Source organism: Poecilia formosa, unplaced genomic scaffold (assembly GCF_000485575.1).
Source record: "Poecilia formosa unplaced genomic scaffold, Poecilia_formosa-5.1.2 Scaffold172, whole genome shotgun sequence".
Taxonomy (NCBI): domain Eukaryota; kingdom Metazoa; phylum Chordata; class Actinopteri; order Cyprinodontiformes; family Poeciliidae; genus Poecilia; species Poecilia formosa.
The window spans coordinates 46,828-63,050 of NW_006800111.1; the positions used below are offsets into that span (position 1 = coordinate 46,828).

The 16,223-nt window shown below is 40.0% G+C and overlaps 1 protein-coding gene across 1 annotated transcript in view; it reads right to left on the reverse strand.

The window, feature by feature from the left end:
* Positions 1 to 11,218: 11,218 nt before the first annotated feature.
* Positions 11,219 to 16,223, reverse strand: part of inhbb (inhibin subunit beta B) — a 16,978-nt gene continuing 11,973 nt past the window's right edge. The window contains exon 2 of the mRNA XM_007565072.2: positions 11,219 to 13,379. Within this exon, the coding sequence (XP_007565134.1) occupies positions 12,583 to 13,379 (797 nt within the window). The 3' untranslated portion in view covers positions 11,219 to 12,582. The remainder of the gene's footprint in view (positions 13,380 to 16,223) is intronic.

The window sequence follows — 16,223 nt, forward strand, 5'->3', positions numbered from 1 at the left end:
CAAATGTGGCAAGTTTAACCCTTCACATATCCACGTCTCGGGGGGGGGGTAGAGCGAGCGTATGCTTTCCACGCTCCTTCAACCTTCCTTGGGGGACAGAGGGGGGCGATTTATGTTTTCGCATCCACCTGAATAATGTGTAGTTGCGCCCCTGGGTGAAACACTGCAGTGTAATGTTGGTAGTCACCCTTTGGTCAGAGTGGTAAAAGGCTGGTGGGCAGCGGTGACTCCACCCCCAACCCAATTGTCTGCAGAGCTTGGTATTCCTCTCCTAGCATGCCCCAGGCTCTAGAGGATGTGCTTTTAAAGATTCCTGACCCTGCTAATGGACCCACTCACCTCCAACACACAGTCTACCAAACACACCCTGTTAACACCAGTACTGAAAAAACAATAGTTTTTTCATCTGTTATTTTATGGTGTATGGTTACAAACTTAGGTCAGATGTGTTTGTTCTTTTTATATTCATTTCTCTCCTTTGCCCTTCTCTTGCAGTCCTTTCCCCCCAGTGTCCTGCTCAGCTGGCCAGCAGGAGGAATTGTCCCGTGCATGTCAAGTGTAGAAGGAAGAGTTTGGATGAGAGGTGCTTTTCAGGACCCTGGACCCCCTCACCTTTCAATGAAAACAATAGCGCAGTTCTTTACGTCCAGATGAACACACGCACACACACACACACACACACACACACACACACACACACACACGTGAACAGTGAACTTTCTAGTGTCTGTTTTAAGGAGCAGTGGCCGGTACACTGTAGCAGGAACAGAGGCGTTATGTAACGGGCTTGATTCCTGCTGCAGATTGTTTTAACCAAGGTTGTCGTCAAGGCAACGTCGCTGTGGTACGAGCTAATTTACCTCTGCAGGAGTCACATGCTTAGTCATATGCATGGAAATTAAAACATTTTGAAATGTTTCCCTGTCTGCATGTCCTCCTTAAGCACAAATAGATTTATTTTTCTATGTCTTAGTGGTGAACAAATGTTTTGCCACATGGAGTAAAACCATCAAGTTTAAAATTGCCATTTGGGTCTGTATTATGATTATTATTTTTAATTTATCACTCCAAAATAATATATTGCAAAGTATTTTGGATTTTTAAAAAATGAGCTAAAATGTTATTTTTCATGCAGTAAATAAAGAAGGATGCTTTTGTACCAGAGTTAATTTTATTTATTTATTTTATTTTTCTTTATGAACCTTCTCAAAACTCATTTTCTTTGAATTGAAATGTCTGTTATATATTATTTCTGTTTTATATTGCTTTTATTTAGGGTTCCTCGTGTATAAAAATCCACCCTCATCTATGAATATTTGTTTTCCTTTGTTTCTTAATTGTATTTCATTTTAGTGGAGAAGCTTTTATTTTCTTACTTCCTGTTTTTGTGTCACATCCTGTGTGTTCCCGCTGCCCTCCTCAGTTCACGCTGAGGACAGGTGAGCGTTTTTCTGTTTGCGTATTAAAATATTGAAAATGTTCTAAAAAGTATGTTGTAAACTCATAAGTTTTTATATATATTATTGTTTAATTGTTTTATGTTTAGAGCAGCACCTCACTGGGCATTTAATTCCCACGTTTGTAACGTCTGTCAAGTTTTCCTTGCCAAGGTGATTATGTAGTGTGTTCTTGTTGGTTAGGGTGTGTGTGAGGAAGCTGAACCTGAACCCAGGAGCTGCTGGAATAAAAATGTTCTTGTTTTGAACAGGAACAAAATGATCCTGATTCCTGATTCCGGTGTGATTCTGACTTCCTGTTCTCAACCGCTACACTTTTTGTAGAAAGGTAAGTAATTGTGAATTAGAAACCTATAAATTGTGTTTATCCTTGGCTTTAGAAGAAAAGTAGTTTCCTGCCTTTTTAATTGTTTTTATTGAAATCTGAAGAAATGTTCTATTCTCAGTAACGACTAAAGCCTGCGGGTCACTCTGTGTTAGCTGGCACTGGTTTGTCAGACCTGCAGTATCATTTGGACTCTTTGCTTCTGTTTCCTATTTCTTCATCTTATGTGTTAATTCAGATATTTTAAGTTTGTTCTCCCATGATTTGCTCAGTTTTGGTCTCTTCAGTCTTAGTAATTTCAGATGTCCTATTTAAATCCTCTGGCAACTGCTGCAGTTTTATTGTCCTCGTTCTCTGTGCCGTTCTCTCTTCCTTTCTGCTGGAAGCCGTCAGCTGCAGCTCGTCACCAATCAGCCGCTGATTCTCCCTCCAGTAATCGGCTCGCTGCTATTCCAGCTCCTGGTTGTCAGTCAGTCGCCTGCAGGTTCTGCAGTGAAGCTCGCTGCTGTGTTTGGTTCCATTTAAACTGTCCTAATCTTGCACCAATCATGACAATAACTTTTGAGTAATTTGTGGTCCATTTGACACAATGAAAGCAAAAATATTAATGAAGTGAATGCCAAAGATTTCCCTGAACCTCTTTGCAAAATTTCTACCATTCATGGATTTTTGTCAGGGTTGAATAAAATCATTCCAAGGGCCTCAAATCTTCCCTTCACCACACTTTGAAAATGTCTCTATGTTGTTCTATTTCTAGGTTGGGAGACTCTGTGATAAGGTGTGCTATTTTTTTAACCCTAAAACCCTTTTCTTTTTTTTAATTTTTTTTTTCAAACTCTCCTGTATTAGGATTTTCTTTTTACCTGAGATCTTGAGTGAAAATGATTTTCTTTGCTTCAATTTATGAGCATTTAGTTAGAAAATTCCTTAATATATGAAGCATTTAGTGCAATCATAGACAATGGCCACATAAAATAAAATGTTTCTACATGGCCAGGTACCTGACCAAATAATGAAGCTTGACAGCATTTAAGACAAAGTCAGTGCAGAAAGTCCAAAAGCAGCTTTTCCTTTGTTAGGCTTGAATCAGACTGTCATTGTTCCTCATGGGGAGAATTTCCTCCATGGACTACAGTAAATAATTGCCAGGCTTGTGGTTTCCTCATTTCTTCCAGGCTGTGTGGGCATCTGCAGTGCAGAGGTGGAGCATCTGTGAGTCAGTCAGCAAACGAACACACGGCCGTCTCGCCGTGAGTTAACAACTGGCTGCCTTCTCCCAGTCACAACATGGTTCAGACAGTCATTATCATAATGAAATCCTTGCTCCTTCCAACATTACAAACTGCTGCATTTAAACAAAAAGGGAAGCAGGATGGACAGAAAACCAAATGCAGCTTTTCCAGCTGAAATCTGTTTACAACTGATTGAACTAGACACAAACCACTAGAGGGTCAAATAAAGTTAGTTAGTGTAGATGTGAGTAAGGATTCTCAGATTCCAAGGTCAGGGTGACAGAAACATCCAACCCGATACAACCCGACTGATTAACTTTAGTTATAGGCCCGAGCCCGCAGTAAACCAGACATATTTTAATTAAGATTTTACTGCCTTCGTTTGAGTAAGCAGTGTCGCTTCGGCCATCAAGCAAATAATTCTGGTTAGATTTTCGCACTGAGTTTGGCTCGGGTTTAGCTCTGGCTCAGGCCATAAATCTAAACTCTGCCCTGCAGCTGCGGTTGGGAAAGTCCCTGATGAGTTTTTCAATTACAGTTTATATCCTACACTGAGGCACCAGATGGGTTGTTTTGTGTGTCCTTTATGCTTTTTTTATCCGGTGACATGATTCTCCAAACAAAGCCAATGAGTGACCAGAGTGAGGACACTAAGTACCGATCCACTCCAGTCCGCTGGAGCTCCACGTCCATCCTGCAGAGTTTCTGCTCAGGGGAGAGACGCTCTTTGTGGAGTATCACATCCTGGAAATGCTTCTGCATTTGCCTGTCTTGTCAATCATCTTGCTGTTTCTGCACTTGGATAAAACAGTCGGCGAACGAGTAGACGATGAATGGTAGTTAAAGGAGAGTGACCAAAGAAGAGGCAGGAAATGCAGGGCAGAGTGTGTCAGAAGTGACACCCAAACAAAGACACTTGGTGATCAGAGGGATTTCACAGTAAACAAGGGGAGATGCAGGAAAAGGGAATTGAACCGGAACAACTGTTGCCTCCATATGTGGTGCTTCTGCTTTACCACTGAGCCACATGTAGAAATGTAATGACTGGTAAGGCAAAGCAAGGCAACTGTATTTATATAGTTCAGTCAGAGACAATTCAAAGTGCTTAATCAACAAAGACTGAAATCAACATACAAGATGATAAAAAAAAATCAAGCAGATTAAAAATAGATTAAATATTGAATATCTTAAATGAAATATTCAATTAAAATTAATAATAAGGTTTTTAAGGAAGTTTATTCCAGAGTGTTGGAGGATAAAACTTGAAAGCTGCTTCAGCATGTTTAGATCTGACTCTGAATAATTGTAGCTTTGATTCTGATGATCTTACAGGTCTGAGTGGCAGAAGAAGATCAGAAATGTACTCTGGGCTTTTATTGTGCAGAGCTTTGTAAACCATTAATGAGATTTTAAATTCTCTTCTTTGAGCAACAGGATGCAGTGCAGGATCTCAGAACAGGCCTGATGTGCTGACCTCTGTTTTAGTCAGGCGTCTCGCAGCAGCATCTGGACAAGCTGCAGCTGTCTCCTTGGTTTTTATGATAATCCAGTAAAAATGGCGTTGCAATAATCACGTCTACTAAAAACAAAAGCATGAACTAATTTTTCAGAATCTTGTGGGGAAATGAGTCGTCTGATTTTAGCAATATTTTTAGATGGTAATGTGATGTTTTTATGGTAGATTTGATGTGATTATCAAAGTTCAGATTCTTGGCTTTGTCAGAGCATTTTAACCCAACAGACTGAAGGTGGGTGATTATTTTCAACCTATGCTCTTTTGGTCCAAACACTAATACAGACCATAATAAAGGCTTGTTAGGGTAGATTAATCCAGACATTAATCTGCTCAATGAGTATTTGAACCTGACTGTAATCTCCTGCTGAGAGACTTGTACAGCTGTGTGTCATTGGCATAATTGTGATACTCAGTCTTATTATTTTGTAAAATTTGAATTAATGGAAGCATATAGATATTGAAAAGGATGGAACCTTGGGGAACTCCACAGATAATTTTATTCAGCTTGGATTTAAAGTTTCCTACAGACACAAAAAGTTTCATTGGACAGGTAAGATTTAAACCAGCCGAGCACCATGCCGGAAATACCAACCCAAATTTCTAATCTGGACAGTAAAATATCATGATCATCTGTATCGAATGCAGCACTCAGGTCAAGTCAAACTAACATTGACATTTTATGGCGCTCAGTGTTTAGCTGGAGGTCACTGGATACTTTCACAAGAGCAGTTTCAGTGCTGTGATGTGGATGGAAACCTGACTGATGGGCATCAATTGTTCAGGGCTAAAAAGACATTTATCTGTTAAATTATTTTTTCTAATATTTTAGACAGAAAAGTTAAATTTCATATTGGTCGATAATTGATAATCCTAGCGAAGACTCCAGGAGCCTCTTTAACAGTCTGTCTCAGGGAACATAGATGAGAAATCGTGTTGAACCAACCAGCATGACCAAAGTATTTAAGAACAACACTAAGTGAGAATTTCACCCTTTAAATTTAGCTTCTGTCTGAGATCCACTTCACTGTTCAGCTCACACACCAGATCCGTTCTTATCGGGCCCAACTTGCTGCTCAGCCGCTCCGCCTTACATCAGCTGATATGTATGTGGTCAAGAGAAGCAAATGAGATAACTGAGGCGTTTGAGTCAGACGAGAATGAGGTAAGGCAACAGGAATGTGACGGGGAATTACATCTGACTGCTTTGGTGGCATCTAGAAAACACCCACCGCAGAGACGCTCCCTATTTTAGGAAGCTTGGCTACATTCATTCTTATGGTTGTGCTGAGTGGAAACACTGACTGAAATGTCATTTATAATTTGTTCCTTAAAAATTGTATATTGTTAGAAGTCATGCCTGCTCATGTTAGCCAGATGTTTTTTATATAAAGTTGAAAGATTTCCCAGATGAGTGAAATATTTTTGCATGTTTTTGTTTTGGTGTAGTTAAAGTGCTTGCCTGAAGTCATCACAGACAATAATCATTTTCGTCTTTGACAGTAACTTGTGTGGCTTCTTGGCAAGGCTGCAAGGATTATGAAAGAATGCACCTGAAGGAGTGAACAATAAAAGTACTGATGAGACATTAAATTACACACAATGACAGCCGAGTACAACAGATGCCTTTGTTTGTGTACTCTGCATGGAAAAAGGTACAGCACCGGCCGGGGACTCTATTCATCGCTGTAATCTGAGATGAGAAAAAAGAAAAGACTTTAGAGGGTGGGTAACTGCTGATAACATCTCCTCTCCTGCAGCATCGGAGAATTTAGAGCTGATCAGAGACTGTGTGTGGCACACTCAACCCTGATCCTGTGCCAAAGATTCATTTTGATCTCGGTAATTTCCAGACATGAGTCTATGCCGAGTGAAGGCCCCCCACTCAAAGCCTGATAGCATGTCAGAAATAAATATGCTTATGACTAAGAAATGTGTTAGATTGGCTGCTTTTCTGCTGGCACCAAGAACATGTAAGGAGAGTGTTGGCTGTTTAAACTTCAGGTCCTTCAGGATTTCATGTTTCCACAGTTTCATCTCTCTAGTTTCATTAACAGTCAAATGTGAAATTTAATGTTTCATAATTCTTGAGCAAACAATTAACTTTAATGTTTCTAAATCCATTTTGCTTTGCTGTCTATCATGGCAACTCGTACAACTTGTGTAACAAATATTAAAAGCTGTCTGCTTGTTTGAGTGATTCATTATTAGAAATGCAAATTCTGACCTTTTAAACATGGACAAGTGTTAAATGTTTTTCCATGCAGATGGAAATTCTTTTTCCATGCTTTAAATACAAAAGGAAAAAGAGAAACACTATAAGCTGATCAGAGCATGATCAGAATATGTTGTGTCAAAGCAAATCGATCCACTACTGAGATTTCAGTCTTGAAATGTAGTTTCCTTGGGCAGTTTTAATTAGAGTTGTAGCAACCATGTATTTATTCATATTTAAGCAACATTATATGCTAATAATGGATGAGTAAACAGCTAAACCCAGATGCTACCTGCAGCATAAAACTCTAAGTCAGAAACTTTAGCAAAAAAGGCAAACAGAGGAAGAGGAAGACAATGAGTGGCTTTCTAACATAGTAAACCAACTTCAGTCCCAAATTAACAATAATTACATTGAAGACAATGTAATACCCTCACTACAGTCTGGTCATCTTCATTTCAGTGCTGTAGGAAGATCTACTGCTCAAGTGATTAATGTTCAATTCTGTAAATAATACTCATATTCAACACTGCTGCAAAATGCATGCAGGTGCTCAAATGTTGCAGTAAAAAACTGCAAAGGCCTTGAGACGAAGTTTTTCTGAAAGACCAACAGCTCCTTTTGTTGAATGATTCCAGCCTGACAGGACATGATGTCACACAAAGACAGACCAACCAGAGGCTAAGGTACAAACTCATCAACAACCATAGCCAGGCAAAATTCATTAGAACTGGGAAAAAACTGCAACTGGAAAGAAAAAAGTCTATTTGAGGCCAAGAAATGTTTCTGCATAAGTTACAGGAAAACTCATCATTTTTAGAGCATCTCTGAGCAATGCTCTAGACATGAATTCTTCAACATTGAAGGTGCTTGTTTAGTTTTTCACTGTGACTCCAGCTAACACCCCGTCCTCCAACCCTGCAGCATATTTTGGTGTTGTGTTTTTAGTATCCCTGAGAAAAAGGCGGAACAATGAGGCACCTGCCAGAATAATGAGCCCTCAGAGAGACACAGCCGCTGATGATGGAACAGCTTGTGGTCAGAGATGATCTGTATACACACCTCATATCACTCTGGTGGGAATTCCCCCAACACACACACACACACACATGTTTTAGATGTAGAGTTTGCAAAGTATCAGTGTCAGTATCAGTGTGTTACTGCCAGCCTATCAGCTCCCAACTGTCACATTAATTTGACGTCATTTCAATGGGGAAGGAAACCTTGGAAACAAAAGCCAGACTGTTTACACTGATTCTGCTTTCATGTCCCAGGGTGGAACTTTAGGAACTCAGATTCCTTTTCCTTTTAAAGGACACAAAAATTCCACCATCTGTCCAAAATACCAGCAGGGAGCTAAATTTAACTCAACGTGTCCAGGAAGCTGATGGTTATTAACATGGATCAAACTTTGGTCACATCTAGACAAAACGACTAAAGTTGAACCAAATTACTCGTGAAAAACAAAGAAAGATGGAAGATGCAAACAGCTCTGTGTGCACTAGTTCTACAGAAAAGGATGATTTCATTATTTTTCATGATTTACTTACAAATGAATGTATTATATATGATTATCTTCTGTCTTCAGATTTCTGTAAAAAACTTGGATGTCTGGATGAATGCAGGAAGTTGATGGATGTCCAAATACTTTCAAAATATTTGTACCTCTACAACTTTTCAATGTCAATATATTTGCACAACTGTTAAGTGGAATTTGTCATGTTCCGTGTTTCTGTGTGTTTATTTTTGAGTTTCTGTGTAGTCCTGTTCCCTGTGAGTCTGTCTCTGCGTCTTCCCCGTTGATTGATCCCAGCTGTGTCTTGTTCCTGTGATTACCCTCCCAGTGTATTTAGTCTCACCTGTTGTCTGTGTTCCTTGTCGGATCCTTGTCTAAGTTTGTCAATTGCTGTCTATACTCTCCAGTGGAACTGCTAAGTCCTGGTTTGTGTTCGCTCGCATGTTGTCCTGTTCAGTGCTACCGGCAATTTAGCTGTGCTGCCTGTTCTTGGACTGTTTGAGCATCTTCACCATTAAATCATTCATCATCATCACAATAACCTGGGTCTCAGCGTCTCTCCTCACCACCAACCACACCACCTTGTGACAGAATTTAAGACATGGCTTTCTACTTTTGGAGCAAAGACAAATCTGAAAAGTGTGGTGTGTATTCATATTGTGCCCCTGTTACACTGATACCCCTTCATAAAATTCACTGCAACCTGCTGTCTGATCAGAGTCCAGCTACGAGTAACGTGATCTGAGTCCACCTGTTGCCATCCTGGTTCTTCAGGAAATGTCAGAGTCGTCATGGAGACCAAGGAAGCAACACGTTTGGTTACATTTTTCATACATTAGACTTTTACATGAGTGTTTTTCTCACCTGAAAATACTTTTACCACCACAATACTTTCTCTAAGTCCTTGCCTACCTCAGTCGTTCCTGTAGATCTGGAGCCACAAAAATCCTCCCACTGCATCTTTGGTCCCAACGACCAAAGACTGACTGTCTTTGGTCCCAACGTTGATTATTTGCAGCAGACGTTCATGTTTGTTCATGTCCATCGATTCTTGGACAGAGAAAAGACAAAACTTTGGATTGAATTAGTAGAGGCTTCCATATTGGATATTTCCTGTAGAAGCATCACCTTAAACTGATCATGTTTCTCATTATCATCATCATCATCTAACCCTAACCCACAGAAACTCAGATTTAAAAGAAGAAATGGATGGAGTTCTATCAAGGGTTTTGTTTGTCACTTTAAGATGGGAATCTGTTTTACTCCTACCAGTAAGAAAGAGCTTCACGGGGTCACAGTCCATGTTGCAAAGGTCAAAATGTCACTTTGAGTTGTAGAAAAGTAAACATGACAGGAATAATCCCCCTGTCTTAAGAATCTCACAGCATAAATCCTTAAAATAAGAATGATGTGTGGAAACAGACAGAAGGTTCACCCTTAATCCTGTCGTGTTTCTGCTGGAAGCAAGCAAAGAAACTTTTATTGGGTCTGATTGTTTTCATCCAACTACGCAGATAAAGAGCAGAGGCAGGCGAAGGATCCAGCTGATGGTGTTTTCCTCGAGAACAGACTCCGATTGGAGCGGAGTGCAGGAATGCCTGGCCTCAGGCATCAAATACTCATAAATTCATTAGTAAACGCAAACTGATTTGGAAGAATAAACACTGCAGAGATAAGCAGCTGATGGACTGACCTGCAGCTGCCATGACCTCAACCTATGGTAGTATTAAATGTGTGTGTGTGGGGCGGGGGGAGGTGGCTGAGGGACATTTGCTCTAACTGATAAAGAAGTTATGTGTGCATTTGGGAAGAGCTCATAGTTATGCAGAGTGTGCTAAATCATAGCATTATGTCCCATGGTGATATGAACACAATGCACATGAAGCATGTCTACAATGGGATTTTTGCAGGAGTGACTGTCTGGCCTGCAGCAGCAGCAGCAGCAGCAGCAGCAGCAGCAGCAGCAGCAGCAGCAGCAGCAGCAGCAGCAGCATGCTTAATGGCCTGCAGCTCAAGTTGAGCATCATTAACATTCCAGCTGGGAGATCTTGGCATGCATTGGGAAGCATGACAAGACAGCTACACATCTCCCCTGCTCTCAGTAAAAAATGTCTTATTTAAAGTACAAGCGACAGCGAGAAGATTAAAAACAAGCGTTACCGTTTCAGGCACTTTCTCTGTCAATAAAAAAACCTGACATGTTTTCACCAAGAGAAAAAGAGAGCAATCTCTCCTGCTGCTCCACTGACTCATCAGACCTGCTGCAGGTAAAAGGTTTTTAAACTCTGTCCCTCCCTAATGTGCTATTTGCCTTGCAGGAAAATATATCAGTCTGTACTGAAGTAGATGGAAACATTTTGAGACAAATGTATTATATTTCAGGATATGTTCATTTCATTATCCATCAGAAAAAAAGCTCTTTGGTTGAATAAACATTATTTTAAATATAGTTCTGCCAGGATTATGAATATTATTGGTAATGTTCACAATGTAGACCAGAAAGTGTATAAAAAAGCCAGTGGACAAATGAAAAATAAACTAGGGTTGTATAGTCTGTCCCAAAGTAATAAATAGTTTTGGTATTAAATCTGTATTGATGGCTTCTTTTAGTTTACTGTGTTTAGTTAAAATGGCTTCCTTCTCACTGTAGGTGTTTCACTGCTGACTGATAAAGCCTGTAAACTTAATTTGTGTTTATTTAAATTTGATACAAAAGTTAATACTAGGTGAAAAAAATTGTATCAACATACCAAACTGACAGAGTAGAAATGTTTTATGTCTGGACCAGTGCAGGCAAAGACTAAAATGTGTTGCTTGTTTTCCTGGCAGGGATTTGAACCCCGCCCTTGTTTTTAGGTGGGTATCGTCCCAAAACGCCTTCCTGCTGGAAGCAAAAGTCAGAAGGACAAAAACACAAGACACACATTTTTTTATATTTTAAAATATTTAAGAAAACATTTATATTACATAAACTGTACTGAACACATTTGTTTGAATGATTCAAAATGAACTAAAAATAACTTTTATTAAATAGAAAAAAATATATATAATTAAGATGAACAATTACATGATGTTTATTGTACAAAAAAGAATGGAAAAAAGAGCTGAAAAATGAAAATCTGTCATCTGTCTGTCATACCCTGATACAGTGATAGGCCCTTTCTCTATTTATTGAACAGTCACTAACGGCCTCATAGTTTCAGTGAAACAGCTGGAATCTTGGCGTCTTTGGTTTCATTTATTTTGTAAAATACATCTGAAACTTATTTCAATTTAACTTTACAAAAATAACTTTTCAATGGCAGTTTCTGTTTCGTTCGTCTCAGTGCAAACATCACAACAATCATTCGCTTTGGAAGCAAGCGAAAGATCACATTTCAAGTATTTTTAAACAGTTGAGGAGTAAAGAAATGACTTAAGGAGAGAAAGAAAATGCAGAGTTCAGTCTAATGGAGCAAATTGATTATGGATTTTATCGAGTTCTACACATTGCATAGCTCATGTGGCACTTGTTCAGCAACCTGACAGGACACTCCGTACCCTAGGAAGGCATTTTTATACAAGTGCTATTCAGGGTGTGCATTTCAGTTCCTGCAAGTGCTGCACTGCACTGTGGTGACCTGTTTGGCAGAAACTAGTCTTTGAGTCTGCAGGCTGTCTTCTGTCAAGCCCCAGGGAGGGAGATCAGGCAAAGTGCACCTCTGAGACTTTTTCTTCGTCTGGATGTCCCTTCACCAGAAGTGATGTTACATCAAAGCTGAGCAGCAGCTCAGCATGGAAACCTGTGACTGGCCTTCTCGCCGCTGCAGAGCGTTAAGCGCTGCTTATCAAATTCCACTAGAAAGGACAGTCAGACTGCATCTGTCTGCATAGTGGAGAAGTGCTGGTGTTCTGAATTGTATAAGGTGATGAACTTTAAGAAAACAAGTTTCTTTTGTGCTTTAAGTACTTAAGAGGGTTGGAGAAAGTCTGACACCAGTATTTTCACTGGTTGATCCTGTCTTTGTCTTTAAGCGCTTTAAAAAAAAACTTCATTCAGAGGAGATAATAGGCCATTAGTTTTTGACTAGAAATGGCGAACTAGAGCAAGATGTGATTTGGTGAAAATAATTTGCTTGTCACCCCATCACTGAACGCAAGTGTTTCATTAAGTCAGAAAAAGACACGCTCTTTCATCCCGACACACTCGTGTGGTCACAACATCTACGTTGTGTTTTCTGGATTACACCAGGTCTGTGTGAAGTGCGCTCTCAGTAGATATGGATAAATGGAGATGATGTTCTGCACAGAAAAGTCTTGCATGCACAGAATCTGCTGGGCAGACTCAAGCGCAGCCGCACTCCTCCACGATCATGTTGGGAACGTCCCGCTTCACGATGTTGTACTCGTCATCAAAGTAGAGCATGGACATGGTGCTGAGCTTGGTGGGGATGCAGCAGGAGTTCACCGAGCCCGGACTCATGCCTCTTATGCGGTACTGGTTAACGACTGCCGTGTGGAACGATGAAGCTGAGCCAGGGACGCCTGCCATGTAGGCGGGGCAGCTTCCCTCACAGTAGTTACCATAGTAACCAGCCGGAGCAATGATCCAGTCATTCCAGCCGATGAGGCGGAAGTCTATATAAAACTGCTGCCGGCAGCATAACCCCCCGCTGGTGCCGTCACATTCCAGGCCCCGTTTCCGAATGCGGTGCTTCCCGTCCATCTGACGCGCATGCACCACCAGGAAGGGCCGGTGGGACGGGTCGCCCGGGTCCACCAGCACCGGAGCCACTCCGGCCGTCTCACAGCCCTCGCAGTGCACCTCCAGGTCCTGTCTCCGGCTGCCCTTCCCAAACACAGCCCGCACCGCCTCCGAGAGGGGAAACGTATGCCAGCCGCTGCGCTTCAGGTCCACACGCTTCTCCACCAGAACCCAGCGGCCCGTTGCCTCGTTCCCCTCTGCAGCCCCGGCCTCCTGGTAGTGAATTTTGATGGTGACCTTCCTCCGGAGGCCCTTCTCAGGTCCAGCAGGGAGCAGACGGAGATACAGCCACAGGTTGGCCTGGGACACATGCAGGTTCTGGTGGCCCTCATTGGAGATTAGGAAGTGCAGACGGGTTTTAGCGTTGGTTTCTTCATCTGTTGGAAACAGAAAAAACAAAGCAGGCGGCTCAGTCCCTTATCTACACATGGATGTAGATAAAAATCAACATCCCAACGGCATATTCATCCATAGCCTAAAAAACCTGACAGATTAATAATAACATTTAGTAGATGATTTACTGCTTACTGTAGACAGACTGCCTGTAATTCTACAGCAATGCATTCTGGGTAATGACGTGAGACGTACCTGTTTTGGGATTGTTATAAGAATATTTTTGAAGCATATGGCAAACTTTTATCAGTGAAAAAATGTTTAAATCCCTTTAACACATAAGGCTGTATTATTTAAAATTAAGAAATGTGACCTAGTTCAAATCTGAACTGAAGAACTGGGATTTCATATAGGGAACATTTTATCAAGAGTTCAGAGGTCACATGTGGGGTTTCCCAAGGCTCCATCATAGGACTTTCTCATTCAATATCTATATGCTCCCACCGGGACAGGCTACAGCAGGAAATGAGATCAGCTACCATGGCAACACACAATACACAGCTCTACATTACGATGTCACCAGGTGGTGACCTTTGACCCCATCCAATCACTGAACAGATGCTGAGAACAAAGAAATGTGTGGATAAGACAAAACTCTCTGAACAGAAACTGAAGTTATTAAAGAGGAACAATCTAGTTATAGATCTAGAGTTATAGATCTAGAGTTATAGATCTAGAGTTATAGATCTAGAGTTATAGATCTAGAGTGAATGCACAGCTTCAGTTATTATAACTAAAAACCAGCTGGTCAGTTGATTGTATTCATAATAAAAGAAACATTAATCAATAATCTAATGTTTCAGTTGTTCATTGTGTTTCTATGACTTTGTATTTTTGTGTTTTTTATGTAAAGTACTTTGATCTGCCTTTTTGCTGAAATGTGATACATAAATTAACTTGAATGATTAGTGACAGAAATTTTATATGAACTTTTTTGTTGCTTACAGTAGCTAAATTTGATTTTCAGATGTAAAAACATCTGCAACAAAAACTGAATTTCCAGTTTTTATCTTCAATTTACATAGTCCTTAAAATCAAGATCAGATGCAAAAGCCATTTAAATTATATCTGCCCTTGTCCATATTATCTTATATTTTTATCCTGTAATAAAGTTTTACTATTCTTGAATTTGACAAAAGACAAAATAATTCTGTTTATTATATAAAGTAAATCAATTCTAATCTATTCTCTTTAATTTTGACATTGAATTATCCATTCTCCATTATGTATGAGGGTGAAGAAGAGTCAGTGAGTTGAACTCATGAATTCAACTGAAATACAGCTGGTCCATTTGTTCATGCTATGGACTAACAGAGCAAAATGGCTCCTAACAGCAGTTTGTAATTCTCTTTGCTGGTCTCCATCTAAACCATGTTCCCTAGCGTGTCATTTCCTTTAACCTTAGCTTTGAGGGCGAGTGCTCTGTGTGTGTGTATGAGAGCATGAAAGTATCTACAGAAAGATGGAGGAACATAGAATTATTTATTCCCAACACATTACAATTAACATATCAAGTAATGCCCTTGGATATTGTATTTATGTTTATATCTTGTCTGTTTCTTTAAACAATAAAAATACAGGAAGAAAATATAATATGAAGTTGCTGAGAAAAAAAGCGAACGAGTTGAGGAAATGGAACTACTGCAAAATCAGTCTTCACTTCAAAATAAGAGCATGAATATAAACATCTATTTGATTGAATATTTTTAAGTTAATAAACAAAACTTCAACAAAGATGTTAAAATTTATTCAGTAGAAAGTTTACAAAATCTGAAGTAAATTTGAGTTTTATAATTTATTCAGAAAATCATAGAGGAAGCAAAGTGCGTAAAACTGGTTTAGTTAGTAAAAAACTAAAGCACTGAGCTAAAGTTCAGCTCCACTAGCAGCGCAATAGTTGACTAGTGGAAGTTTGCCCAGCACTTCGTCTCTGCGTGATTCAACGTTGAATTATAGTCAGAATGGTTGATTTTTGGTTGAGGTCGACAATTGATGGTGGATCAACCATCAAACAATCATCCAGCTGTAGCCAAGTAACCAATGTTGAAACTGTGTCATTGAATCAATGTTGTTTTGTTGTTGAAATCTAATGAATGAAATGCTGATGTCTGATCAACATCTGATCAACGTTGAATCAATGTCAGCTGTTTTGCCGCACCCCTTCCCCTCCTCCTCATCGGAGCTCTGGGTCAGAGCATTTTATTAGTGAATGGGGGTTCTCACATTTTAAAATAACCACTGTAGAGGATAGTGGGTGGTGATTCCTTTCTGTACATTTTCATACTTTTCCATAAAAATTCTTACTGACTGTCTGTGATATATTGACACAAAAACATCTGCAACTTACAAGGAGTGGAGCGGTCCACCCCCACTATTTACGAGTGGGATGGCCCAAACACACAGCTGCTTCGCTGTTGACTTTTTGGCAAAATATTTTAATTCAATGTTGAATTATGATCACAAAGGTTGAATTTATGGTTAAGGGTGATGACTGATGGTAAAAAAAAAAAAGCTATCAAACAATCATCCAATTCTAGCCAATTAACTAATGTTGAAGACATTCATTGAGTCAGTGTTGTTTTGTGGTAGAACTCTATGGATTGAAACACCAACGTCGAATCCAGTGTTTTTCAATACTGGTTCTCCAGGCACTGCCCTGCAGGTTTTAGACATTTCCTTAATTCAGCACACAGGATTTTAATTGATGGCTGATTGACAGCGTTTTGCTGAACTGAAAACATGCAGGTCAGTTTGGGGACCAGTGTTGGGAAAAACTGCTAACCAGTTTTGAATCCAAGTATGCTGTTTGTTGCACCCCCCCCCCCCCC